Source organism: Strigops habroptila, chromosome 4 (assembly GCF_004027225.2).
Source record: "Strigops habroptila isolate Jane chromosome 4, bStrHab1.2.pri, whole genome shotgun sequence".
NCBI classification, from domain to species: Eukaryota; Metazoa; Chordata; class Aves; order Psittaciformes; family Psittacidae; genus Strigops; species Strigops habroptila.
In genome coordinates, this window is record NC_046358.1 from 82811081 (window position 1) to 82835730 (window position 24650).

Here is a 24650-nt window from a genome sequence, read left to right on the forward strand (position 1 = left end):
CGCTGACACAGAGCTCCATGGACCTCCTGCTGCAGAGCAGGTCAGAGCATCCCCTGCTCCAGCAGACAGGACATCTGACAGCAGTGACAGCTCTGGGACTGGCCTCCTGACACAGTGACCAGGTTGACCAGGTTGGCCAGCAGCCCGAGGGAATGGTTTTTCTCCACCTCCATTGTGCAAGATGTCCACCAGAGACAGCAGGAAGAGCTTTCTGCCTTCAGGCTGCATCTGCTGGTGGAGCTCCTGAACCTCGAGCCCAATTCCACACCACAAGCACCACCAAAACAGCAAAGAGCAGAGGCAAGAAGCCACCACAGCACCAGGTTGGTGCTGCACTTCGGGATCACTCACACACACACAAGGTGAGGACAGAGCCCTTCTGATAACTTACATTTTAATCAGCCAAATATACAAGTTTGGTTGGTGTCGGGTTTTCAACTTTATCAAGTGTTTTGTTCCATCTGATACAATTTATGTTGGGTTTTTTTTCCTTTAAACAAAGGATGACATGGTTAAAAACTGGCACTATCCCTAAGGAGGAGAAGGAAATAAAAGTAAAAATGAAGAGGAGGGAAAAGGGGAGACTGGCTGCAAGAAAAGAGGGATGAAACCGGGAAGGAACGGCACTCCAGATGTCCATGAAGTCAGGTTCCCAGCTCATACTGCAACACCCTGCAGCAAAATTGGATGGGCCATTTGCCCCCCAAAAGATTCCTCAGATACATTATCCTTTGGGCTTTCACTAGCAAGTCAAAGTTCCCCACCCCATGTCCCCCCCTACAATGACCCCACAATCTATTCTCTTGCAATCTAATAGTTGAAGCATCTCCCTCCCACCCTGACCCCCACCCCAATGAGTTTTTAACCCTAAAACCAGCAAAAAACATTCAGGTTTCCAAACTGTTACAGAGAATTGCTGCTCAGCACAGCTCTGCACCGAAGATAGCAGCTGCCCCTAACCCCAAATGGAAATCTGTGCCAGGATGAGGACAAACACATCGTCAGTGTCTCTTGGAGGTGAAGGTGACTTCGATGCCGCAGTAGACCCTACGTGGTATATGCAACACGACAGAGGTCCTGCCAGGCACCAGGCACAGTTCCCTGGTGTTTCCTCCTCTTGCATGTCCTGTGCTTACTTGTTAAGGGATAGTGACTGCAGTCTTTTACCTGCCATGGCCGCTTCGTCTTTTGCTGGGGGAGGAAAACAAACAGGTTTCATCATTTCACAGGGCACATCAGGAGCTGGGGGTGGCCTCACAGCCCCAGGGACCAAAATCCTGCCAACCAGGTACAGTGAGGTAATGAAGAGATCCAACCCTCCCCAGATCCCTCCAGGGTTAACAGCAGGAGCCCCCTTGCTCCCTTCTGTCCTTGGCCTCTCTCCAGGCATCCACCAATTATCCTGGTGCTGATGCATGAACTTCCCTGTGGAATCCACTGAGAAGACGTGCTCTTCAGCCCTCTGGTTCACAGGAGAGGAAGACCAGGCAGGGAGGAGTGCTGTGAATTCCCTGGGCAGTTTGGATCCCCTGTGTGCAAAGCAGGTAACTCCCACCCAGCACAAGGAACCCACTGAACCCCCAAACTGGAGCAAGCATTGCCTGTGCAGCTGAGGACAACATGGATATCAAGGGCCATTCCCTTCTCTCTTTCCCTGCTCCTTGTTCAGATGTCCCAGAGCTTTATAAAGCAAGAGCTTTGTAAGAGTGAAACATCTGAACCTGGTTTTGATGAGGGCAGTTGTGAAGACACAACTGTCTCAGGGGATGAGGGATTACTATGTGTGACATGAGAGATCATGCAACCATCACAAAGAGGAATAAGAGGGTTATGATTAATTACTCTCTAACCTTTTCTTTCTTCTTCTTTCTTTCTGGCAGCTTCTTCCCTTTGCTTCCGAATGATGGCTAGTCGGGCGAGATCTGCCTTTGCTTGTTCTGTTTTACCAGCTAGGTGCATTTTCATGTATCTTTCTTTTGCCTTTTGTTTCTCTATTTCCTCCCTGTTTGGGTGAAACGCATCAGTCACCAGAGCACCCACGAGCAGGCAGGTACAGGCAGAGTGGGGGAGGCTTTTGGACTGGGAAGGATGGGGAGGACAGGGACTGGGGAGCCCTGACACCAGTTTTCAATCACAGGTTTGCACAGGGATGAGGTGAGAGATTACTTCTACCTTTGTTCAGCTAAATAAGGACCCTGACACAATGAGGTCAGATGAATTAGCCCCAGACTGCCCAACACCACGAGATGCTTTTCCCAGCTTTACCCTCAAAGGAGTACTTCTGCCAAAGCAATCTAGCCCAAAGAAGAAAGCTTAAATCTTTCACTCTGCAACTCTCCACTGCTAAATGGAACTGGAAGATTAAACTCTGGTTCTCATCTTATTCATCTGCTCACACAAAAACGTCACCATGATGCCTGGTGGCTGCAACCTGTCACTTGGGCACCTTCTGTAGCAACATTAAAGTGGAGCCCACGGTGACCTCTGGGTAATGGAGTTCAGTTATGTCTGCTTTTTGGCATAAAACTTCAGGAAAGGAATGGCCTAAAGCTGCTTCACAGCAACAAACTTCCCTGGCCAAGTTGCCTGGCTCCAGGATGACTACAGCTACTCCCAGAGACAACCAACTTCCAAAAAGTTTGTAAGGAAAGACATTTGGAATCCCAGTGAGTCCCGCTTGACAGTTCAGTGTCTGCTTTAGAACACCAACATATTGAAAGGGCTTCCCTGAAACACATGGGACACGGCAGGGAAACACTTGGAAGGGCGACATTCCAGGAATGCCACAGTTCCTGGCGGGGCAGCAGGGAAGACTCACCGCTCTCGTCGTGAGAGTTCCTTAGGTCCATCCAGGTCCAGCTGAGTTACTTTTTTGGTTGTCTGAATTACACGATTGGGATTCTCTATGTCTATCAACCCTTCCACTCCTTTGCGCTTTTGCTAAGGTTCAAGAACAAGAGGAAGGTTAAGAAGCTCTCTCCTACCCAACGCTGTGTTGTAGCAGAGCTCAGAAACACAGTGCAACACACCCCAAAAGCAGGATTCAAGACGTTTCTATTACCAGACAGCAAAACCATTAATGAACCAAGATTTCTACCACAAGGGATCTTCAGGGTTTTTTGAGATCTCCCTGCCTTGGCATTTCACTTATAAAAACATATTCCGAGGACAAAATGCTGTCAAGGAAGTTTTTTTGGCTTCTAAAAACAGCTATTCCATAACAAAATTCATTATAGGTGGCTCTCAGAGAGAACCTGGAGTCAGGAGCATGCATTGCTCTTTAGCCCCAAGGATCTGGGAGGTGCAAATGCATTAAGTGCCCTGAGAATGACAGTACCTGATAATCCTCATCATCTTCATCACTCTCATCTGAATCTAAAGACTTCTTCTCCTTTTTGGGGTCTCCTGTTGCTCCTTCGCTTCCCTCTTCTTGCTCTTCCTCTTCCTACAAAATCACAGGGAACGAGAGGAAACGTGTGTCAATAAACATCCCAAATCCAACAGTGACTTTTAAATGAGATCATTCTGGAAGGATGAGAGACAGCCCTGAGAGCGCTGGTGTTCCTGCCGTGGCCCTGTGACACCAAAGGTGCTGTTACAGAACAAGAGCTCATCCTCAGCATGGAAGTATCCATCACCTGCCCCAGCAGATCACCTCTAAACAGCTCTGCTGCTCTCCCTGTGCAGCAGGCCAGGAAAATGATTGTCAAAGACAGAACTGGCACTTTGCTTTCCCCAAATGAAAGATCTCCAGGAGACGTTTTGGCCCAGGTTTCCAGTGCACAATAGCTCAGGGACAGAAACTACATGGATGTAGAGCTGGGTCCCAGACTAGATCTAGATAAAAGAACATTGCTAGAGAAGAGCAACTTGACAACCATCAACCAGGATATTATTATCCAAGAAATCCCAGCCTTTCTAGCACAGCTTATACCAGACAGAAGCCTAGGAATTAGATTAGAAGAATCACCATGGGGGTGAAGTTTGCTTTAACCACTGCCAGATATCCCTCATCCCAGCAAGCGGATGAGCTATGGGCAGTAGAGGAGGAATTCTGTAATTGTTTGGGGTTTTTTAAACTTTCCCTAACAAAAGTGTTAAATGTAACCAAAAAGAGAGAAATCCTTCCCAAAGAGCAGTTCTCTGGTTTGTTGTGAAACCAGACAGACATTCCAAGCAGGGTCCTGCATGTTCTGTTCCATTTCCAGTGGGTATTTTTATCAACAACTCGGAAGTAGAGAACACTCACAGAGCTTGTGAATGACACTGCACTGGTAGAGTTGGAATCATTCTGGAAAACAGGATCAGCCCCATAAATGGCTTCCGAATTTTGAAAGATGGCGTGAAACCAAGAAGGTGGAATCAGAAAACAAACCAAGAGGAATTGTACTTTGGAAGGAGAAATCCAACCCAAAAGTTGGAATATGTGGCTAAGCAGCAAACCACAGCATCATCTTGAGTTACAGCTGCTCAGAGCATTAAAAGGAGTCAACAATCTGGCTCATGACTGCTTGAAAGTCATCTTCTCAGAGGTATTCATCAGTATTTCCTATATGGGGTGTAATTATCCTGCTGTAGTCAGTGCTAGGAGGCTTCAGCTGGAACAGTGTATTTGGGCTTAGGCAGCACTTTCAGCAAGTCACAGAAAATCAGCAGTGAGATAATCTGGGGATATAAGAGAGCAAGTGCTGCAAAATGTAGCCATGCCTTTTATAACACCAGGCAGGTAGTTGTGGAAGGTGGTGGAGCTGTTACAATCCTCTGTTGGGGCACAGAAACATGCCCTAAAAAGGACTCAGGCCAGAAAACTCTGTTATCTCTCTCTACAAGTCAGAGGCAAACAAGAAAATCATGTGTACAGAAAGAAGCCAAAGGAGTTTGGTCTTTTAAGTCTAGAAGAGGGCAAATATAATAATTTCAATGATAAGATGTCAAGACGTGAGTCCTTTTTCTCCATAGCCAAGCTGTAGAGTGTGGATATAAAAATGAGCTGACACTGGAGACCAGAATGATGAAATACAGGAGGAAAAGATGTCCAGAGCTGCTGTGTAATCATCTTCCCTATCCATTACCTTTCCAGATGTGAGCTGGATGGTCTACCTGGCCTCACATCTGTGAGGAGCCAGCCTGGATGACACCTTGCAGTCTCCTCAGCCAGAGCTATTGAGAATTTACATTGTGATCACTGACAGAATGATCTGCAACTCCTGACTATGCTGATTCCTCATGCGCTGCAAGTGAAGCCAGGATTTAGGACCACAAGCACATAACGTTGGCAAACACATACCCTTGCCTTCTGCTTTTCTGCTTGGAGCTGGGCATCGATCTCTTCAGGGCTTGTGTACTGTCTTGCTCGGCCTTTGTGGCCTCCTTTTCTACCTGTATAAAAGAGTAAAGTTAATAAATGGTTTAGTGATAAGCTTCCAGAAAGGTTTCATCCTCCTGCAGCTCTATGTGGACTTTCAGTGCAGACAGGACAAACCAAACCAGCTCCTCTGATAGAATCTAAACTACAAAAGACACACTGAACTTGCCTGCCTCAGTGAAACACACCAAGATTTTTGGGTAAGTGGCACAGAGAACTGGGATTATTGATCCATAGAAAGACACGCAGAGAATCAATTCCCTCAGTGGTTGAGTCCCACAGCCACTCCCTGCGTTTCCTGCACAGGAGGGATCACAGCATGTTCCTGAGGCAGCAGCAGTTACAACCAACCCTCCAACCAGCTTCCCTCCTTAACCCCTCCCCTATAGTAAAGCTGTGCCAAGAAAAAATAGGAAGCTAATTGGACAAAAGCTTTGGGAATTGCAATGAGAGCGGAAGAACTACTAGAAGAAGCCTCCATGTTTTACTGCTTTATAAGGGAAAATCAAAACAAGGTCTAGGAACCAGGAAGAGGAGAGATGCAGCTTAGCTGGCTGGGCTGTGGGGCTAAGATCTGCTCTCAACCTCAGCAGTTCATTAATCCACAGAACTTTGAAGCCATTAATGCCTCCTGCAAGTGACTGCTCTCTTTGTGTTCTTGCAGCTCAAAGACCTGCTGGAAAGCAAACTGAACAGAGTCAGTCTCTAGCCTTGAGCTGGGGAGCTCAAGGTACAACTGGTACACAAGATTGGCACAAAGCAAACAGCTCAGGCAAGGAGCTCTCTGCTGCTGCAGGAGGCTTTGAAGGAGCAGGAAATCTTTGCTCTCACCCTCCCTGCTTCACCTGCTGAGGACAAGGCAGTGGGGATGGCTGAGAGGATCATCCCTCCTTCCTGAGGGGGAGATCTGCATGTGCCATGGTCCTGCCTGGCTCCACTGTTGGACTTGGAGCACCAGGGAGGATCAGCCTCTGTGGGATTTAGGGAGTCAGTGTTTTCTGACCAGTCCTCCTGGCACAGCAGAGACAAACTCTCAGACATTTTAGCTCAATAAAAACTGAGCTTTGGAATAAGTGATCTCAAAACCCCCACGGTGAAGCCTTAGAGGCTCCAGAGACGTTTCCCTCAGGTGAAACAGGGAAGCGCAGGGATCAGATTCTTCTCCCCAAACTCAGCAATGGAAACTCATGGGCACTCAAACCAAAAGCTCTGCTGCACCCCAAGGTGTGTGTTTTCCACGTGTGTGTTCCCAGCCATCCCACGTGGCAATACTGACACCCTCTGGGAACGCTGCAGTCCAGGAGACGTTACCTCAGTGCCCAGCAATGACATCACTCTGAATGGAACAGGAATATCTTTGACACACTATGTAGCACCAAGAAAACCTAAATAAACCAAACCAACGTTGTGCCACCGGCTCAGCCGCTGGCGGGCAGCTTGTCATCCAGCTGGGCTTGGAATTTCACAGAGCTGAAGGACACAAAAGCCTTAATACTGCAAATAAACAGCAGTAATAAGAGGGGGAGCAACTAAGAGTACTTCTCTTGCTTTAAACGCCTAAAAAGAAGCAAATGGAAGAGTGAATCAATCTCATTTATATTTGAGCACATGGAGAGGTAAGACTGAGCTGTGGCAGCCGTGGGGAGCTCAGCTCGGTGCAGATGGAGCCCTGCTCTTCCCAGGGAGATCAAACCACCCCTGGCACAAGCAGAGTGGTCCTACATCTGCCACTGACCTGCTGCATCGTGCTGCACAACGCACTTGAGCTCTGTGCCTCACTTTCCCCATGCGTAAAATGGGGATGATGATTCTGCTCCTCCTTCGTGAGGCACTTTTAAACCAGAATCACCTGCAGGAAAGCCCATGGGTGCCGAAGGCAGGATTGCTTCTAAATACATTTGTCTTCAGCTTCAAACAGTGTAATTTAAATCAAAGAGAATGGAAGGATATTGAAGGAATCGCCTTTTTTTCAAAATCAAGGGATTAAAAAAAGCCCAAATCCAAACAAAAATAATCAGAAATAATCCTATAACAAAATGTATTAGTGGCTGGTTAACCCCCCCCCCAATTTTAGATTAAACAGTGAGTGTAAAAATCCACTCTTCTGCTAATAATACAATAACTCCTACTAGGAATAGGGCTTGGGGGTGGGGGGTAGGTGAGAAAATATCCCTCTTTCCCAAGGACCAAAAGGTCTGAAACATTTGAAACTCTACAATTAAATACAGAGAAGTAAATCCCAAATCATGGAGCATTTAAACACAGCACCCAGGGTTACAGACCCCCCACAGCTCTTTGCCTGCACAAAAACCACGTGAAAGCTTCAACCCTATTTACTGGCATTGCGCACATGGGACCCAAAATAAATGCTTAAGGAAAACCCAACCGGCGAAGCAGATCCGGTACAAACAGCTTGGGAAACGCTGATGAAATCAACTGGAGCAAACTCAGGAGAGGATGAATGACGAGGGCTGCTTTACGTGCCTGTCTGTGCCTGGGGTTTCACCGACGCTCACCCAAGAGCCAATTATGCAGATGGTGCATGTGGAGAAGGTTCTGGGTGGATCCAGCTCCGCCGTGACAGCCCCACCAGCCCCTCAGGACTTCTGCTTAACCACCCCCCAGCAAGTCGGTACCCGCTCCGCCATGTGCGGAGCTGCCGGACCCACATGAAAAGAATGTGGGTCCCCGCTCTGTGAGAAAGGGGGGAGAACCCCTTCATCGCAAGGGGGGGACCCCCCAAAACCCTCCAGGAGCGGGATGGGCGCGGAAACCCAGACCCCCATCCACAGCCGGAGGGACCCCCCCACAAGCACCTCCGCGGCCGATGAGGGGAAGGAGACCTCCCCCCACCCCTGAGCTCAATACCGGGAAGGGGGGGACGAGGCTTCCCTTCAGAGCCGCCGCCCCCCCCCACAACCCTCCCCACCGGAGGGTCCCGAACCCGCTTCCCCCCCCGGCGCGGCTCCCACCTCCTTTGGGCATCGCGGCGGCGATGGCGGCTGCGGCGAGGCGCCCCCCTCCCGGCCCCGAGCCGTGACCCGGCACCGGAACGCGCCCCACCTCCCCGCGCACAGTCACGGCAGCCCGCCAGGGCCCCCGCCGCGGGGCTGCCCGCAGCGCTGCCGGTCCCCGCGTCCCCGGGGTGGAGGAGGAGGAGACTGGTCTCACGGAAGAACGAGGTCTCCGCAATACCCCTGTGCGGGGCGGCGCGGGGCGGCCGTGTGTTCGTTCAGGCACCGAGGAGGGCAGCCCGGCGGGGAGGAGCCACGGGGAGGCTCCGGTGAAAGAGGGAGCCGCGGCGGAAGCGCGGAGGCTGCGGCCCGGGAGGGTGAGCGGGGTCTGGGGCTGGGTCTTCGGCTTCCCCCCCTCTGCCGCCAGCACGGGCGGGTGCCCGGTGGGGCCGCGATGGGGCCGGTGGGGCTGGAGCTCAGGGAGGTTGTTGCTCTAGGGCAGCCCGCAGTAGGGAAGGGGCGGGAATCGCCTCGCTTCTCTGAGGTAAAACCCCGGCTTGTTGCGGTGAGGGGACACGGCGTCGCCCTGGGGGAGATTTGCCTCTTTCATAAGCTCGTTTTTTACTATCCAAGTGAGGAATAGGCACAGAAAGGTTCGGGGAACTGTGACTAACTTCGGTTTTTCTGGTGGTTCTAAGGATTTTGGAGGTTTGAGTGCGGGTAAACACTTGCTCCTTCGCTTTCCTCGTGTCGGAGGCCATGCCCAAGGTGAAGAGGAGCAGGAAGCCTCCACCGGATGGCTGGGAGCTGATAGAGCCCACGCTGGATGAGCTGGACCAGAAGATGAGGGAAGGTAAGTGGCAGAGTTGGGTCTGCTCAGGGATGTGACCCTGGAACAAGCTGAACCTTAACTCCCTCCAAAACCACAGCTTCCTCTGCTAATATATATATATATTATAATGTCTGCCTTGCAGCATACTGTAGGCTGAGCCTGGGGCAGTACTGGTCACTCTTTTCTGTGTGTGCTTGTTTCAGAGCACTTTGTTTGGGGCACAGCTGTTTTGGGGCAGCCCTGGCTGAAGCTCATGGGTGTGTGGAGGGACTGGTCATTCCTGTCTGTGCCGTTGCTCTGGTCTCATGGGCCAGGGCAGCCATGAAGTCACCTGCCCCCCCCCAGTGCAGGTCATGTCATCCCTGCTGTCATTCTGGCTTTAGTAATGAAAGGAGCTGTTCCAGGTCAGGTTCCTTTCATTTGAATTGCATTTAGATTACACATGAGGAAGTTGTTCCCTGTGAGGGTGCTGAGGCTCTGGCACAGGGTGCCCAGCGAAGCTGTGGCTGCCCCATCCCTGGCAGTGTTCAAGGTCAGGTTGGACACACGGGCTTGGAGCAACCTGCTCTAGTGGAAGGTGTCCCTGCCCGTGGCAGGGGTTGGAACTGGATGAGCTTTAAGGTCCCTTCAACCCAAACCAGTCTGTGAATCTTCTCCCATTAAACTCAGTCTTATCTCTGTCATGTCATAACATAACTGATGTTATGAAAGTTCTTGTAGCAGTTTAGTGCAAAGTAACTTAAGAAGGCCACCTAAAATGTGGTATTTGTGTTCCTTCCCAGCTGAGACTGAGCCTCATGAAGGGAAGAGGAAAGTGGAATCCCTCTGGCCTATCTTCAGGATCCACCACCAGAAAACACGTTACATCTTTGACCTTTTCTATAAAAGAAAAGCTATCAGCAGAGGTGAGGAAGGCAAAGGCTTTACCTGGGTAGGGGAGAACAGGATGGAGATAGATGTCTGCCTGCATGGGGGTGTTGGTGGGAGGGATTTGATTTCTGGGGAAGGAAGGTGGAGGGAGAGCTGGCAGCTCTCTGGCTTTAGCTGCTAGTTACTACAGGTAGGAACTCCTGATGGTGAGTCTTCTAACACTTCCGAGAACTACTTGTGATGGTGTCTGCTCCTTTCCAGAGCTCTATGAGTACTGCATCAAGGAGGGATACGCTGACAAAAACCTGATTGCAAAGTGGAAGAAACAGGGCTATGAGAACCTCTGCTGCCTCCGGTGTATCCAGACACGGGACACCAACTTTGGAACCAACTGCATCTGCAGAGTCCCCAAAAGCAAGCTGGAAGTGGTAAGTGTTTTCAGCTTGTTCCTCTCCTTGTCCTGATCCTTGTAGCATCCGGTCTAACTTCTTCTGGGTCAGGGACAGCAGGAGGGGTAGTGCTGTTCTTCCTGGTCATTTCCTCTAGTTCCAACACTTCCTATTCTTGCTGGTAGAGTTGCTATCTAATTGGTTCTTAAGTTACATCAACTTTGGCATGCAGTTGTTTAAGGTTGTTAAAAGTAAGGGGAAACAACAGGAAACCTGAGGGTAGGAACCCTTCCCATGCCTTGAGGCCCAAACCAGTTGGGCCCAAACCATATCACCAGCCCAAACTAGTGATAGGAGCTGTCTGCTCACGTCACTTGGCTCAAATCCCTTCTCTGTGTTTCTTTTCCAGGGGAGAATCATTGAATGCACTCACTGTGGATGCAGAGGCTGTTCTGGGTGACACCTTTAGCCCAAAAACTACTTTTTGAACTCTGAGGGATGTCATCCTATGCAACGGACTATTAGTGCAGGTACAGCCACCATCTGTGTGATTGCTTATTTCTCTCTAGCAATTAAACCAGTAACATACTCACCTGGATCACTATACAGTGGTGGTTGTTTTGGAGTGTGGTTTTGTGTAGCCATATATTTTAAAATAAAGTCTGCCCCCATGATTTGTTCTGGTTGGGTTGGACTTGTTCTGTCTGCTGGGAGGGAATCTGAATGGGGGTGGGTTTTTAACCAGCTCTTATGCCTCTTTCTTAACAAACTGAATTTAAAAGGCTGTGTGGAAAGGAAGTAACAGAGTTCTCAAATGTCTGTCTGAACCAAGCTCTCTGCTGAAGTCTGTAATCTGGAACTGGTGTATAGATCCATGCAGGAATGCTCATAGAAAAGGGACAAAACTAGCACTGAGCTAAACCACTGTTACATCTCACATTGCTTCTTCCTTGTTTAGCACAGGGTTTGTTAAACTGCAACCTCTGTAGTCCTCTGCAAGTGAAAATTTGCTTCTCCTTAAAGCAAAGCACAAATATCTTATTACACAGTTACCACAAGAATTCGATTCACATGGAAACACCAAGCGGCTTTACTACATGACAGTTTAAAGGAGTGAAGTTCAAAGTTCTTGCAGCACAAGGAAGGTGGAGAACTTCAGCATCCTGCTCACTGCTGCTTGTGCCCTGGCTGCTCCTGCACAGCCTCTGCCTCGCTCTCATCCACTGCGTGTTTTGGTGTTCTGTACTGGGCCCAGGGGTGGGGGGTCTCCTCTCCTGCCATTACTTTTAACCACCGATAGTAGTAGCCACGGAAACCATCGATTTTCTCCAGGTAGGGGTTCTTTGACTTATACTGCAAACAAAAAGCCAACAAAACAAGTGTCTATTAGAACAGAGCTCACTTTGATTCCAGCATACAATAGCTACAAGCTGCTACTAAAGACACAGCTATGGAGTAACTGCCAGCCAGATCAAACAAACCCAAAGTAAAAAGGCAGCCACGTATGTTTCCCCTCCCTTGCTGGTGTCCTTCGTGCTCCCTTCACACTGTGAGCAGTTGTGGCTACTTACCCTGTCAAATTTTGGGGGGTACTGTGCTGCGAACTCCAGCTGCCGTATGATCACTTCATTGGGAGGCACTTGGTTATTCCTCATGTCCCGCAGGATCTCTGTGAGGTAACTGTAATCCAGCTTCCTCACAGCGGCCGCAATGAGGGTGCTGTAGATATGCTTGTTGGGAGTTATTCCAGACTTCTGGAAACAACAAACACTATTGTTAAACTTGCTTATCTGCAGACTAGAGCAGGATTCCCAGAAGGAAAAGTCTCGGAGGCACAAGGAGCACAGCTCTTGCTGCAGGCCCTGTGTGGCAGCTTGGAGTGTCAGCACACCCCACTGCAAGCCCTCTCCTGTCCCAGCACAGATATAGGACATCTGAGCTGGCAGCTACTCTGGAGTTGCATGTTTTTGGAGTGAGAACACAAGCTCTCCCCACAGGAACCTCATCATGTCTTTCTAGAATCATTAACACTTCACTTTGCCTCTTCCTGCAGCTTGAGCCCCAAGCAGCAGAGGTTTGGTTTGGGGTTTTTTATTACCTTCAGATCTGAGAGTAACTGCAGTCCATCCTTCTCCTGGTGGCAAGCAATTGCCAAGTTACAGAAGGTGTGGAGGTTGGGTGATAGTCCCCTCTTGACTAGAGCTGGCAGCATGCTCTGCAAGATACAAGTGTTGACATCAGTTTCCAAAAAGCCTTGCTGGAGTTTTCCAGATAGAGCTGAATGTGCTAGAACAGAATCCACAGATCCTTAGAAATTAACCCTGTGGAAAACACCATCAGATTCCCAGTTGCTGCTGTGGACAGAGAAACAGGTCTCACAAAGGAGACCTGAGACAACAGGGCTGAGTTTTGGGGTTTTTTTATCTCACCTTTGCTCCTTCCAGATCTCCCTGTTTACTTTTCTTCCTTATTAAAGTGTTAAAGAAGGTCACATCTACTCTCACTTTATGCTTATCTAGGAGTGCCAGCAAAGAAGCCTCTGAGGGGCTTCGGGGTTCCACCAGCTCAGCCAATAATGTGAATGTTTTAATGTTGGGTTCTGCATTGTCCTCTTTCATTTTACTCAAGAAGCCCTCCACGTCCCCCATCAAAGCCAGTCTATTGGATGGTGCAGCCACTCTTCCCAAGGAAACCATGGCTCTGTTGGGCATCCTGGAATCCAGCAAGTTGGGCAGGTTGCAAAAAGGCAGCTTCTGGCTTTGGTGTGCTTGTTCCTGCTCTATCTCATGCTGGCCTCTCGTCATCAAGGCTCCAGGCTTGCTGGGAGCTACACTGGGGCTGTCGAGAGCTGCTGCTTCTCCTTTAGCCTCGTCCACATCTTTATTTTGTTGCCCGATCACTTCTTTAGGCTGCACCGAGCCTTCCTGAAAGAATTGTTTTTCCATAGCTTCCACATCCAGCTGGACAGCAGCTGCACTCTCTGATCCCTTCTTCTGCTTCTTAACCTTTTCCTTCTGCCTCCCGGGTGTAAGCCTGAGCTGAGGTGAGTCCTCACTGGGAGGGCTGAGCAGGAGTTCAGAAGCCACGGCCGGGTCCCCGATCCCACAGTCTCTTGCAGCACGCAGCATCAGATTGTAAGTGTGGCTGTCACCCTTTATTCCAACCTTAGTCATTTGCCTCCAAACCTGAAGAAGAGAAGATGAACACCAGATATACATGATATTAAATAACAGGGGTGTTTCTAGCATGTGAATGGTATCTGCTTGCAGAAAAGGAGTGTTAGAGCATGATGAGATGCCACCGGACAGCGGTGCACTCCTGTGGGATCATCCAGGGTGTTTTACCCATCTATGAGACATCCTTATGGAAGTCTGGTTTACAGAGCTTGTCCCAGGGGGAGCTGAACTCCCTGTTTCACCAGCTCTGAGCAACCTCCTGCCTTCTGTGCATTCAAGTGACAAGTTGCAATCCAGAAGCACTTTTTCCTCCCCACTCAGAACACGAAGACAAACCTGTAAGGCGTATCGGAAGCCACTTTCTTTGTCCTTTATGCAGCTCATCAGAAGGAAGCTGAAGGTCTCAACAGTGAGAATGTGGCCCTTGTGCACGATTTCCTAGAAGAGCAGAGAGAGCATTTGTTGGTGTCTTCTGGGGATATAGCAGCAACAAAGCATAGGTGAGCTCCCAGAACGATCACTCCAGGAGAAAGAGAGCCCTGAAATGCACACAGAGATCCCAGCTTCCACCTGCTGGGAGCTATGGGGAACTTGGGGGCAGGAACAGCAATCCTTTTAGCTACTCCCAGACTGGTCCTTCTGAGAAGAGCTGCTATAAGAGCTCCATGAGAAGCTGGGTATCAATATATAGGTCTTCAAAAGGAGGAATGGAGACAGACACAGCACTGTTTGTTGAGTCTCTGACCAGAGTTTTAAAGCCAACCTCTGCAGCTGCCTTTTATGTACCTGAGCTTAATGTTTGCTACATACCAAGACAATTTCATTGTATGAGACCAAGGATCAAGGAAATGCAAACAGATGATGTATAATCAGCTCTGCTGGGAACGAAACGAAAGTGGTCTATGCAATATGGCAACTTCCAGGAGCTGTAACTGGAGCAGAATGCATTTAATATGGTATTACTATATAGTATTTACCTTCAGTACATCAAAGCACATCCTGAGATCAGAGCACAGGGCACAGGCCTTCAGCAGCGCGTGGTAGGTGATGAGGTTCAGCTCCTCGTTCTTGCTCTTTAGCTGCTGCCGTAACTTGAGGGCACTCTGCAGCCCCGAGTCCTTCCATGGGGATTCAGCACAGGCGTTGAAGAGCGCTGTGTAAGTGGCCTCGGTGGGAGTTAAGCCACGTTTCTTCATCTACAGGAAGAGAAGGATTTGAACTGGCTTTTTAGGAGAGGACTTCTAGACTTTCTGAATGTGTTTTTAAGAGTTTCAGGCTAAGAAAGGTGCAAACTCAAAGGTATTTTGGAGACAAAGTAATGTGCTTGAGCAGTTTTAACTTAGAAAACGTAACGAAGGTTTGAGAGAGGAGAGGACATAAACCTACATCATTGTAGAGCCTGAATGCCTTCTTCACATAGCCAACCCTGCCACAGCCACCAATTAGAACCGTGTAATTGCCTTCTTCTGGCTGCACACGTTCTTCCTTCAGCATCTGCACCTCAAACAGCTCCAGAGCCTCCGCCAGCTGCAGGGAAGAGGAAAATCCATCACAAGGCAGCACAAGAACAATTATAATGGATATTAACCTATGCAGGTGTGGGGAGATTGTGGTGGAGGTCCTACAGAGCATGGGATTCCTCACAAATTCTTCTTTCTGTAAACATACTGAGGGATGGGATGCTGCAGATGGGATAAAGCTGCATCTTTCAGAGATAAATTGTGCTTAACAAACCTGATCACCTTCTAGGACTGAGTAACCCGCTTAGTTGATGCGGGACAAGCGGTGGACACTGCCTACCTGGGTTTCTCTAAGGCTTTCAATACAGTTTCCTACAGAAAAACCAATACATTATTGTATAGACAAGTGCTCTGTGTGGTGAGGGGGGTACAGGGTGGAGGTGAATAGCTCCTTCTCAAACTGAGGACCGGTCACTAGTGGGGTCCCCCAGGGATCGATATTGGGCCCAATGCTGTTCAATGTCTTCGTAAGTGCTGTGGATGGTGAACTGTGCTGCCACAGCAAAAAGAGCCAACAGGATGCTGGGTTACATCAACAAGGGCATCACCAGCAAAGGCAGAAGTCACCATCCCACCCTACTCAGTGCTTGTCAGGTCACACCTGCTATACCAGGTTCAGTTTTGGTCCCCATCATGCAAAAAAGATGTGTTCAGGCTGGAGAAGGTCCAGAGAAGGGCCACAAAGATGATCAGAGGACTGGGAAGCTACACAAGGAAAGGCTGACAGAGCTGGGCTTGTGAAAAGAAAGCTCAGGGGAGACCCTGTCACCATGTTCCAGTATTTAAAGGTGGCTACAAAGAAGACTGAGACTCCCTTTTTACAAGGAGTCACATGGAAAAGACACGGGCAATGGGCACAAGTTACTGCTGGGGAGATTCTGCCTGGACACAGGAGGAAAATAATTCATAATGAGAACAACCAGCCACTGGGATAATCTCCCCAGGGAAATGATGGATTCCCAGCACTGGATTCTGTTAAGATTCAGCTGGACAGGGTGCTGGGACATCTAGTCTGGGTCATGCTTTGTGTACAAAGGTTGGACCAGATGATCCTTGAGGTCCCTCCCCACCTGGTGTTCTGTGATTCTATGATCTTTCATCAACGCTATTACCAACCAAACCAGCAAAGAGCCGGATACAAACCTTGTTGTCCTTGATAAGCGCCTTGCACCTTAGGAAGTACCAGTACGGGGTGTTCTTGGGGCCGCGCCGAGGTTTTATTTCTGGTTCTTCCTCTCCCTCTTCCTGCAGCTTTAAATTCTGGAATCGCGCTGTCGTTTTGTGATAGTATTTCCTAGAGGAAAACCGATCAGACAGCGTCCCGAACTCCACACCTCCATCATCGCCACCCTCTTCTTCCTCCTCAACGCCTCCAGCGCCGCTCGCTCTCAGGTCGCTCCGGGGCAGCTCTCGGGACGGCTGCGACGACCCCAACAACCTCCACCCCGGCTCCCGGAGCAGACGCGGCGCCTTCCCTGCGGGTGCTGCCGCCCGCCCTCGCGGCACAGCGCTGGAAGCCCACCGGCACCGCGATGCCAGAAGCAGGAGCAGCCCCAGCGGCCTCATGCTGTGCGGCCGCGGGGCCGGGCCGCCGCTCCCGTCCCCTCAGCGGCGGCGGAAGGGGCGCGGCTTGCGGCAGAGCTCCGCGCAGCCGGGTCGGGGGTGACTCCCGGCATTCCGCGGGCGGGCGGCGCGGGGCGGCCAGGAGCTGCCGCCGCCGCTCCCCCGTTCCTCAGGCGCTGCCGGCGCGGAGCAGAGCGGGCCGGGCCGGGCCTGCCCGGGCCCGCCCGCCCGCTGCTCCCCCCGCCATCACCACCATACCCCCGTTGCCGTCCCGCTGCCGCCGCCCCCCAGCCGCCACCATGCAGGAGCTCATCGCCAGCGTGGACCACATCAAGTTCGACCTGGAGGTGGCCGTGGAGCAGCAGCTGGGGGCGCAGCCGCTGCCCTTCCCCGGCATGGACAGTGCGTGCGGGCAGCGGGTCGTGTCCGGGCTCTCCTCCCGGGGGGAGCCGGGGGGCGGTTGGGGGAATGGGGGGAGGTTTCCCGGGGTATGAGCGCCTTGCTGAGGTTTTGGCCTTAAATCTGCCCAAATTCTGCTTCCCCGGTGAGGTTTCTGTCTTAATCCAGGTATTTTGCTTTCCTGCTTAGTGAAAGCTGCAATTAATATACCTGGAGAATGGAAGTTGGGGCGTTATCATGAATAAACCTCACTTTCCTGCGCAGTAACTGATGTTTTTTCCCTGTTCCCTTTTGATAGATGAGGTGTTTTGATGATAGGGAGGCTTCTCCTTTGGGTATATCCATGGTCTTGGGTCTAAACCTTTTCCTTCAGCCTAATAAGCTGATGCAGGTAGTCTCAGGAGACTTAGAGTTTGCTGAAACTTTCAGGCTACTCAGTTTGTGGTTTGACTCCCTCAAACACTGTGTTTCCTGTTGGTCAGGACCAGAAAGGGGTAACACGCTGATGGTTGTTTCGGGCCTGGTTGTTCTGGTCAAAAGCCATAAGACTGTTGTTGCCAAGGCTGTAATTACAGCGTTCGCTGACACGATTGACTTAACAGCAGAGGAAAACCCAGTCAACACAACCTAAACATCTGAAAAGCAAAATAAGCACCACTAAATCTCTGCAAATTCCCTTTGGTGTCCCCAACAAGAATGCAGATATTTGTCAGGGCCACATTTGAACAAGGAGCTTAAGTGGGACAGTAAATTCCCCGAACCAAATCACTGTTTTTGTTTTGATGTTGAGGGACAGATTATCTTTCTGGGGAAGGAAATATGTGAAAAGTTGCCACAAAACTTCGTTAAAATGAATGATGTTTCTTCTCTCCACAGAATCGGGCGCGGCTGTCTGTGAGTTCTTTTTAAAAGCGGCCTGTGGAAAAGGCAAGTAGAGTTTCCAATGGAGTTCTGGGGGTGCAGGGAGGGAAACCAGATTATTCTAGCACTGCATATGGTACTCCTGTGTTTTTAAAGATGAGGGGATAGCCTGGATTGAGGGTAAGACTAAAGGATGCTGGAATAACTGCAGCATTTGGGAAATAATGGTGTTAAGAAGTCGGGAGATGTGAATAAGCGATGCAAGCGGTAAAGGAAGGTTTCAACGTGCCACACACAGGCCTTGCTGTGGGTGTGCTGGTGTTAGTTGCTGTGGTTCTTGGTAGTCGGGATTATCCCAAGAAACAAGGGACAAGAAGAAATGGCCTCAGGCTGTACCAGGGGAGGTTTAGATGGAGATGAGGAACAATTCCTTCCCCAAAGGGTGCTCAGGCATTGGAACAGGCTGCCCAGGGCAGTGCTGGAGTCACTGTCCTTGGAAGCATTCACACACCGTGTAGACGAGGCCCTCAGTGCCATGGGTTAGTGCTGGCCTTGGCATTGCTGGGCAACGGTTGGACTTGATGATCTAAAAGGTCTTTTCCAACCTAATTGATTCTATGATTAAGTGCTGGAGACTGTTGCTTGGCTTGTTAGAAGGTAACATAGGACTTGCCTGGAACTCCCTCTTTTGCTGTTGCCACTAAAGGCTATATTCCTAATATAAAGTGATGTCTTCAAACCCCCTCTTGCAGAGAGGAACAAAGTGTTGCTATTGCCCTGTGCTGTGTATTTTATTTGTTCTTTTTCCCCTTCTCCTTGCCCTGTCCTTCCGCAGGGGGCATGTGCCCGTTCCGACACATCAGTGGGGAGAAGACAGTTGTTTGCAAACACTGGCTACGAGGACTGTGCAAAAAGGGAGACCAATGCGAGTTTCTACACGAGTATGACATGACCAAGATGCCTGAGTGTTACTTCTACTCCAAATTTGGTAAGGGGTGTTGTAGCTCCTACTTAGCATTCCTTGCTGGCGTGGGAGTCTGGTGAAGAGGATCCTGGTACATCCCTGTTACCCATCTGTAGAGTGTTACAGTTCTCTCTCTGATGATATTGTTAGACCATAACGTTTTTAGATCTTCTTAGTCCTCTACTTTATTATCCCCCTAAATTTGTGACATATTATAGACGTCTCCTCTCTCAAGAGCTTGTCCCTTGGGGGAAGAGGTGGGAAGTTCAAGTTTTGGCTGGGTTTTATGCCTTATGTTCTCTTTGGGTACGAGATGAGTAGGCTGAGCAGTTGGTCTTTGCATGACTCTTATTTTGGGGAGTTGATGAGCAGCAGAGGGCATGGGGGTGCAAAACTTTTATGCACTTGCTTTCCAGCTCTGGAGATCTGGACATAATGAGGCAACTTGCTGTCAGAAACTTACAGTCTTGTAGGTTTCCTTGGATTGAGGTTAGTGTGCAATTTGTAGTTTCTCCACACTTCTGGTGCACTAAATGTTTGGTTTTTGTTACCATGACTGCTCTTTCCAGTTTAGTTTCTGCATTGTTTTTAAAAGCACACATATATAATCCAGCCTGGTAGAACTTTGCTCACCAGGGGTGAGTCCTTGGTGTTCTTCATCTAGGTTAAGGCAGGCAGTATGACTGCTGTGCCTGAATTTATCCATGTTGGTAACGGCTTTGTGGGAGCTACATGAGCCAGGTAATGTTTTGAGGGTCACTTGATCTTGAACCTGCACAAGTGACTAAGAATTGTGTTTGCCTTTGGTACAGGGGAATGCAGTAACAAAGAATGTCCATTCTTGCACATTGACCCGGAGTCTAAGATCAAAGACTGTCCCTGGTATGACAGAGGCTTCTGTAAACATGGTATGTCACACAGTAGCTGCTTCTGTGGCTATAAATCAAGGGTAGGGTGTTGCTATTTTTTCTTTGGGTGATCTGCTCGTGTACTTGCTACTGCTGAGTGCTGGGATACGTATATATGGAACGTGAACTCCTGAGCTTTGTGTTGCAGGTCCCCTCTGCAGACACCGGCACACTCGAAGAGTCATTTGTGTGAATTACCTGGTAGGATTCTGTCCAGAGGGGCCTAGCTGTAAATTCATGCAGTGAGTATGCTTCCAGGCTCGTCCTGTCAGCTTGTGTTTCCTTTCTAATCCGGTCTGTGTCAAACAAGGGTGCTCCAGTGCTTCCCAGTGGCTTTGGAGATCTGGCCAATGTTTAGTTTCTTGGACCAATCTAAGGATATGGGGCAGGACCTCTTCAGGGTAACACACTTCAGAGTGGAGATCAGATCCCATCAGTGCAGTGGGATCACATGAGTTTATCGTAGAATCCCAGCCTGGTTTGTGTTGGAAGGAAGCTTAAAGCTCCTCCAGTTCCAACCCCCTGCCACGGGCAGGGACACCTTCCACTAGAGCAGGTTGCTCCAAGCCCCTGTGTCCAGCCTGGCCTTGAACACTGCCAGGGATGGGGCAGCCACAGCTTCTCTGGGCACCCTGTGCCAGCGCCTCAGCACCCTCACAGGGAAGAACTTCCTAATATCTCATCTAAATCTTATATCCCTCTAGTGTGAATAGAGGGATATACTACATACCAGATTCTCATTTTCCTATAAGTAATTGCTGAGCATCAGAATACAAAGAGGACTGGGGAAGGGGACGTGTGTTTCCTGTAAGCTGAATTGACTTGGCTGAATGTTTGGTTGTTTGGAGTTAATTGAGCTGATGGTAAAATGTTGACCTGTGATTTGAGAATCAATTTTCTTGTTTCCATCTAACCCAGCCCTCGGTTTGAACTGCCAATGGGAACCACAGAGCAACCACCACTGCCTCAACCGACACAAACACAGCAAAAGGTACTCAATTCCCATCTCCCCTGCACACCTCCCTGCAAAGCATCGCCCACAGTGCTCCGAAAGGGAGCGTATTGTCTAGCAGTCAAAAATGTTGGAAAGTCTTGGAGAAATACTCACTGAATGAGGGAAAACCTTACCTATTTTACAACAGGATATGATATTCTTTTGTATTTAAGAACTTGGAGAACAAATCCTCATCAATCACAAAGCACTGTTCTCCTTCCAGCCCTCTAATGTCCACCATCTGATCACAACAGACTTGCTGCTGCCTTCATCCTGGGACTGTGGGGCTTTGCTTTGTTCTATTTCTCCCCTTGCTTTGGTTAATCTCAGTCACTGGTGCTGTCCTCCAGCTCAGAGGCCAACAGCAGCAGTTCTGTTAGTTGGGGCACTGCCTGGAAGAGAGGGTGCAATGCAAGAATTAAGCAGTGAGCAACACTGAGTGCCATTACAGTGATGAAAGCCCTACCACTGCTCCAACTTTACGTGGAGATGTAGTCACAGAACACTCCCACATGACATAGAAGCACCTCATACGTGGTTGTGCAGCAATCTGCCAGGTTTTGTAATCTGTGTGATATCTGTCAGTGATGACAAAGGATACTTTAGGAGCCTAAACCTACTCCCTAAATCAGCTTTCTGGAGAAAAACAGGATTGCTGGGCTTTGTAAGCCTCAGTGCTCCATTTCTTCTCTATGCTGCTCCAACTGGCAGAGCACCCACACACAGATTTGGAGGACAATTGATCATTTGATGTATGGGGTGCTCTTTTCCCTTCTAACAAAGTAACAGCCATAAAGTTCTTATATCCTTGATGCACATAACTCTTCTCCTGACCAACAGAGGACACCCCAAGTCATCGGAGTCATGCAGTCTCAAAATAACAACGCTGGGAACAGAGGACCCCGGCCGTTGGAGCAGGTCACCTGCTACAAGGTAAGTCAGAGGGGAGGGAAAGCAGGGGGTGCTGGATTTAGGAAGAACAGAGTGCATGTCCCAGCATCCTGTCCAGCTGAATTTTAACAGAATCCAATGTTGGGGAATCCCCACTTCCCTGGGGAGATTATTCCAATGCTGGTTGTTCTCATTGTGAGTTATTTTCCTCTTGTGTCCAGGCAGAATCTCCCCAGGAGGAACTTGTACCCATCACCCCTCATCCTTTCCATGTGACTCCTTGTAAAAAGGAGCCTCTGTCTTCTTTGTAGCCACCTTTTAAATACTGGAACATGGTGACAAGGTCTCCCCTGAGCCTTCTTTTCACCAGGCTGAACAAGCCCAGCTCTTTCAGCCTTTACCTTGTGTGGCTTCCCAGCCCTTGGAACTTTGTGGCCCTTCTCTGGACCCTCTCCCGCCTGTGCACATCTTTTTTGCATAGTGGGGACAAAACTGAACCCAGTATTGCAGGGGTGGCTTTACATGTGTCAAGTAGAGTGGGATAATGAGTTCTCTATCTCTGCTGGTGATGCCCTAATTCAGGATAGCTGATTGGGAGAATCCCACTGATCTCTGATGTAGTGGTGGAGTAGTCTTGGAAGCTTCTTGAGTGTTACAGCCCTGTGCTGTTCGTAGTGGTGCTCTGAGAGCTCTCTCCTCTGTAGTACGACAACTTGGCATCACATTGCTCCCAGCACAGAAGCAGCTTTTGCTCCAAAGAGTGGAAATAGCCCATAAATCGTGTCCCTTGTGACTCTGTTTCACTTCCCCTGCAAAATGCTGCATCTTCAGCAGACACGGAATCTGAACAGTTGCTGATAAAGGCTGCCAGAGGAAACGAGCTGTAACTGTGTAATAATTGCTCTCTCTTTCTCTTTTAGTGTGGTGAAAAAGGTCATTATGCCAACAGATGCACCAAAGGACATCTGGCCTTTCTCAGTGGACAGTGAAAGAGCAGAACGAAGAATGCAAGGGAGCTATTAACACTGAGAAAAGGTTTCTGCCTAGTGCTATGTCTTGAACTATTAATCAGGGGGTTTTTTTAATGCCATTACTGAAAGAACTGGTCAGAGGCTGGCTGCTGCTAAGCAACATTTTTGTAACTGTCCACAACTTTTTTGTTTTATGTTTTAACCTTTTTAAAATAGATTTTGGCCTCTGCCTCTCTTCACTGAGCCCTGCTGAAAGGTTGATCTAAAAGCCAAGAGATATGCAAACCCCTCACTGGTGCAGCACTCTACCTAAAAAACATGTCTTCTGCCAGTGTTTCTTTAAAGTGTTTCTCTAAGGTTTTCCTTCTGCCACTTCTCTTTGGGGAACCTCTGGAAGCAGGCAGATTGACTGGGAAAACTAATACTTGAAATGCCTTCCCTTCAGTGAGGAAGCAGGGATTCTGCTGTCCTGTAGCTCTTAAAAAGCAAAGTCATGTTCCCAGGTCCAGCCTGTTGTAGTCGATAAGCTTGTCCTGGTGGCTCACTTAAGGCTTCACATATGTGAGGCTGTAAAACTCTCATCCACTTGCTTTGTTTCTGTGCTTCTTGCTCTGCTGAAGGTTAGAAATTCATCTTCTGGGTGAGACCTGATCAAGGAGAGAATAAATTGGCATCTCTGTGGTTAGCCAGACCGGGAGGAACAATGACTATAGGAAAGCCATGCCTGTGCTCATGTTCCATTTGCAAACAGCGAGGGGAAATGAGCACAGCTTGAAGAGTAGGAATAGAAGAGCCTTGTCTCAGCCCCCCCGACGTCCAGCTCACACTGAGCAGGTATTTCCATAGCCTAGAGAAGACTGAGAAGTGGAGATGTATATTCTTATGGAACACTGCTTTTAAAAGTGGTAGAGTGTTCTGAGAGCAATTTTTGTAGCCAAACCCCTTTCATTTTGTGAGAAGATTATTTCAAAAGGGCCAATGATAAAATGTCAATTAAAAACAAGGAAAAAAAAAAAGTATCTACAATGTGAGCCTTATTGATTCTGAGCCCTCTCCTTTGCTGCCTTTTTACTTTGTTTTTATTGAAATGTACTGCTGGAAAAAGCTGGCTGTGAATTTCTTTTCTTGTTAAGAACAAGGCAGTATGCCTGGATGAAGTGACCAGAGCACTTTGGTTTGAGTGACTGCTGTTATTTCACTGTGGAGAGTCAGTCAAAACATGTTTCAAGTCTTAAGTGACCATGGTGTGACAGACCAGTGGATGCTTCTTATAAGACATTGTGCCTGCAGAGGCTGAGCAGTGGTTGAACTATGTGTTACCTGTGTGTAACTGGGCACGTGGAAAGGGAGCAAAACACTTTGGTACCTGGTCACCTTCCCCATCTAGTTGAGGAGTTTATGGTCTTTTCTACCCGTACAGATGCTTGCCAAACCTGAAAGCCTTCCCATTACCTCCAAAGCTCTTGAGAGATTGTTCACATCCCTTAAGAAGTGGTTTTCCCTCCTGTTTAGAAAAGGATACTGCAGGTTGCACCTGCAGCTACAAGCAGTGGCAGGTAGTGTGGTGGTGGTAGGATGTGCTTGCTGAGTGGAGCAAACTCTCAGATGTTCCTTGAAGCTGCACTTACGAACATTGTGTGTCCTGTTAAAACTTCCCACTGCTGCCTTGAAGCCAAGCAGCAAAGTTTTCCTTTTAATATAAGCTTATCCCCATTCAGAAGAACCTTCTGAACTTCTTTTAGCAATGAAAGTAACGTTTGGATAGAAATACCAGGTTATCAGAGTTAAGAAGCATTAGAATCCCAGTGACAGAATGGGAATTGCAGGCCTCCTTCAAGCTAAACCATCTGGAAACTGCCCAAATACCTGCAGCCCCCAGCTGACACCCTGACCAAGGATCAGAAACACGTGGCCACCCCAACAAGCCACCTAAAGCTCAGATATTGGTCTTTCAAATCAGCAGCTACTTGTCCAGCCTGTACCTCATGGCTAT

The 24650-nt window shown here is 49.0% G+C and overlaps 4 protein-coding genes across 7 annotated transcripts; 2 read left to right on the forward strand and 2 right to left on the reverse strand.

Moving 5' to 3' along the window:
• Positions 1-374: 374 nt before the first annotated feature.
• Positions 375-8570, reverse strand: PDAP1 (PDGFA associated protein 1). Its single transcript, XM_030483326.1, has 6 exons — positions 8338-8570; positions 5288-5379; positions 3338-3445; positions 2819-2940; positions 1851-2002; positions 375-1191 (listed from the first exon to the last, which is right to left on the reverse strand). The coding sequence occupies exons 1-6, from the start codon at positions 8348-8350 to the stop codon at positions 1133-1135; spliced, it is 546 nt and encodes a 181-aa protein (XP_030339186.1). The 5' UTR covers positions 8351-8570; the 3' UTR covers positions 375-1132.
• On the forward strand, positions 8336-11090 carry BUD31 (BUD31 homolog). Its single transcript, XM_030483328.1, has 5 exons — positions 8336-8696; positions 9018-9172; positions 9934-10056; positions 10283-10449; positions 10820-11090. The coding sequence occupies exons 2-5, from the start codon at positions 9079-9081 to the stop codon at positions 10868-10870; spliced, it is 435 nt and encodes a 144-aa protein (XP_030339188.1). The 5' UTR covers positions 8336-8696; positions 9018-9078; the 3' UTR covers positions 10871-11090.
• On the forward strand, positions 10856-23826 carry CPSF4 (cleavage and polyadenylation specific factor 4). 4 transcript variants are annotated; one of them, XM_030483325.1, is made up of 8 exons: positions 10856-10940; positions 17945-17995; positions 18765-18917; positions 19706-19801; positions 19950-20043; positions 20720-20792; positions 21636-21728; positions 22607-23683. In XM_030483325.1, the coding sequence occupies exons 1-8, from the start codon at positions 10919-10921 to the stop codon at positions 22673-22675; spliced, it is 651 nt and encodes a 216-aa protein (XP_030339185.1). In that variant the 5' UTR covers positions 10856-10918; the 3' UTR covers positions 22676-23683. The 4 variants fall into 4 exon arrangements, with proteins under 4 accessions (XP_030339185.1, XP_030339183.1, XP_030339184.1 ...); XM_030483322.1 differs by lacking the exon at positions 10856-10940 and adding an exon at positions 16785-17071 and having other exon boundaries at positions 22607-23826; XM_030483323.1 differs by lacking the exons at positions 10856-10940; positions 21636-21728; positions 22607-23683 and adding exons at positions 16780-17071; positions 21436-21629.
• On the reverse strand, positions 11472-16738 carry PTCD1 (pentatricopeptide repeat domain 1). Its single transcript, XM_030483317.1, has 8 exons — positions 16250-16738; positions 14973-15113; positions 14564-14782; positions 13923-14024; positions 12840-13595; positions 12509-12625; positions 11982-12164; positions 11472-11763 (listed from the first exon to the last, which is right to left on the reverse strand). Exons 1-8 carry the CDS (start codon positions 16670-16672, stop codon positions 11578-11580), a joined length of 2127 nt encoding a protein of 708 aa, XP_030339177.1. The 5' UTR covers positions 16673-16738; the 3' UTR covers positions 11472-11577.
• Positions 23827-24650: the final 824 nt, after the last annotated feature.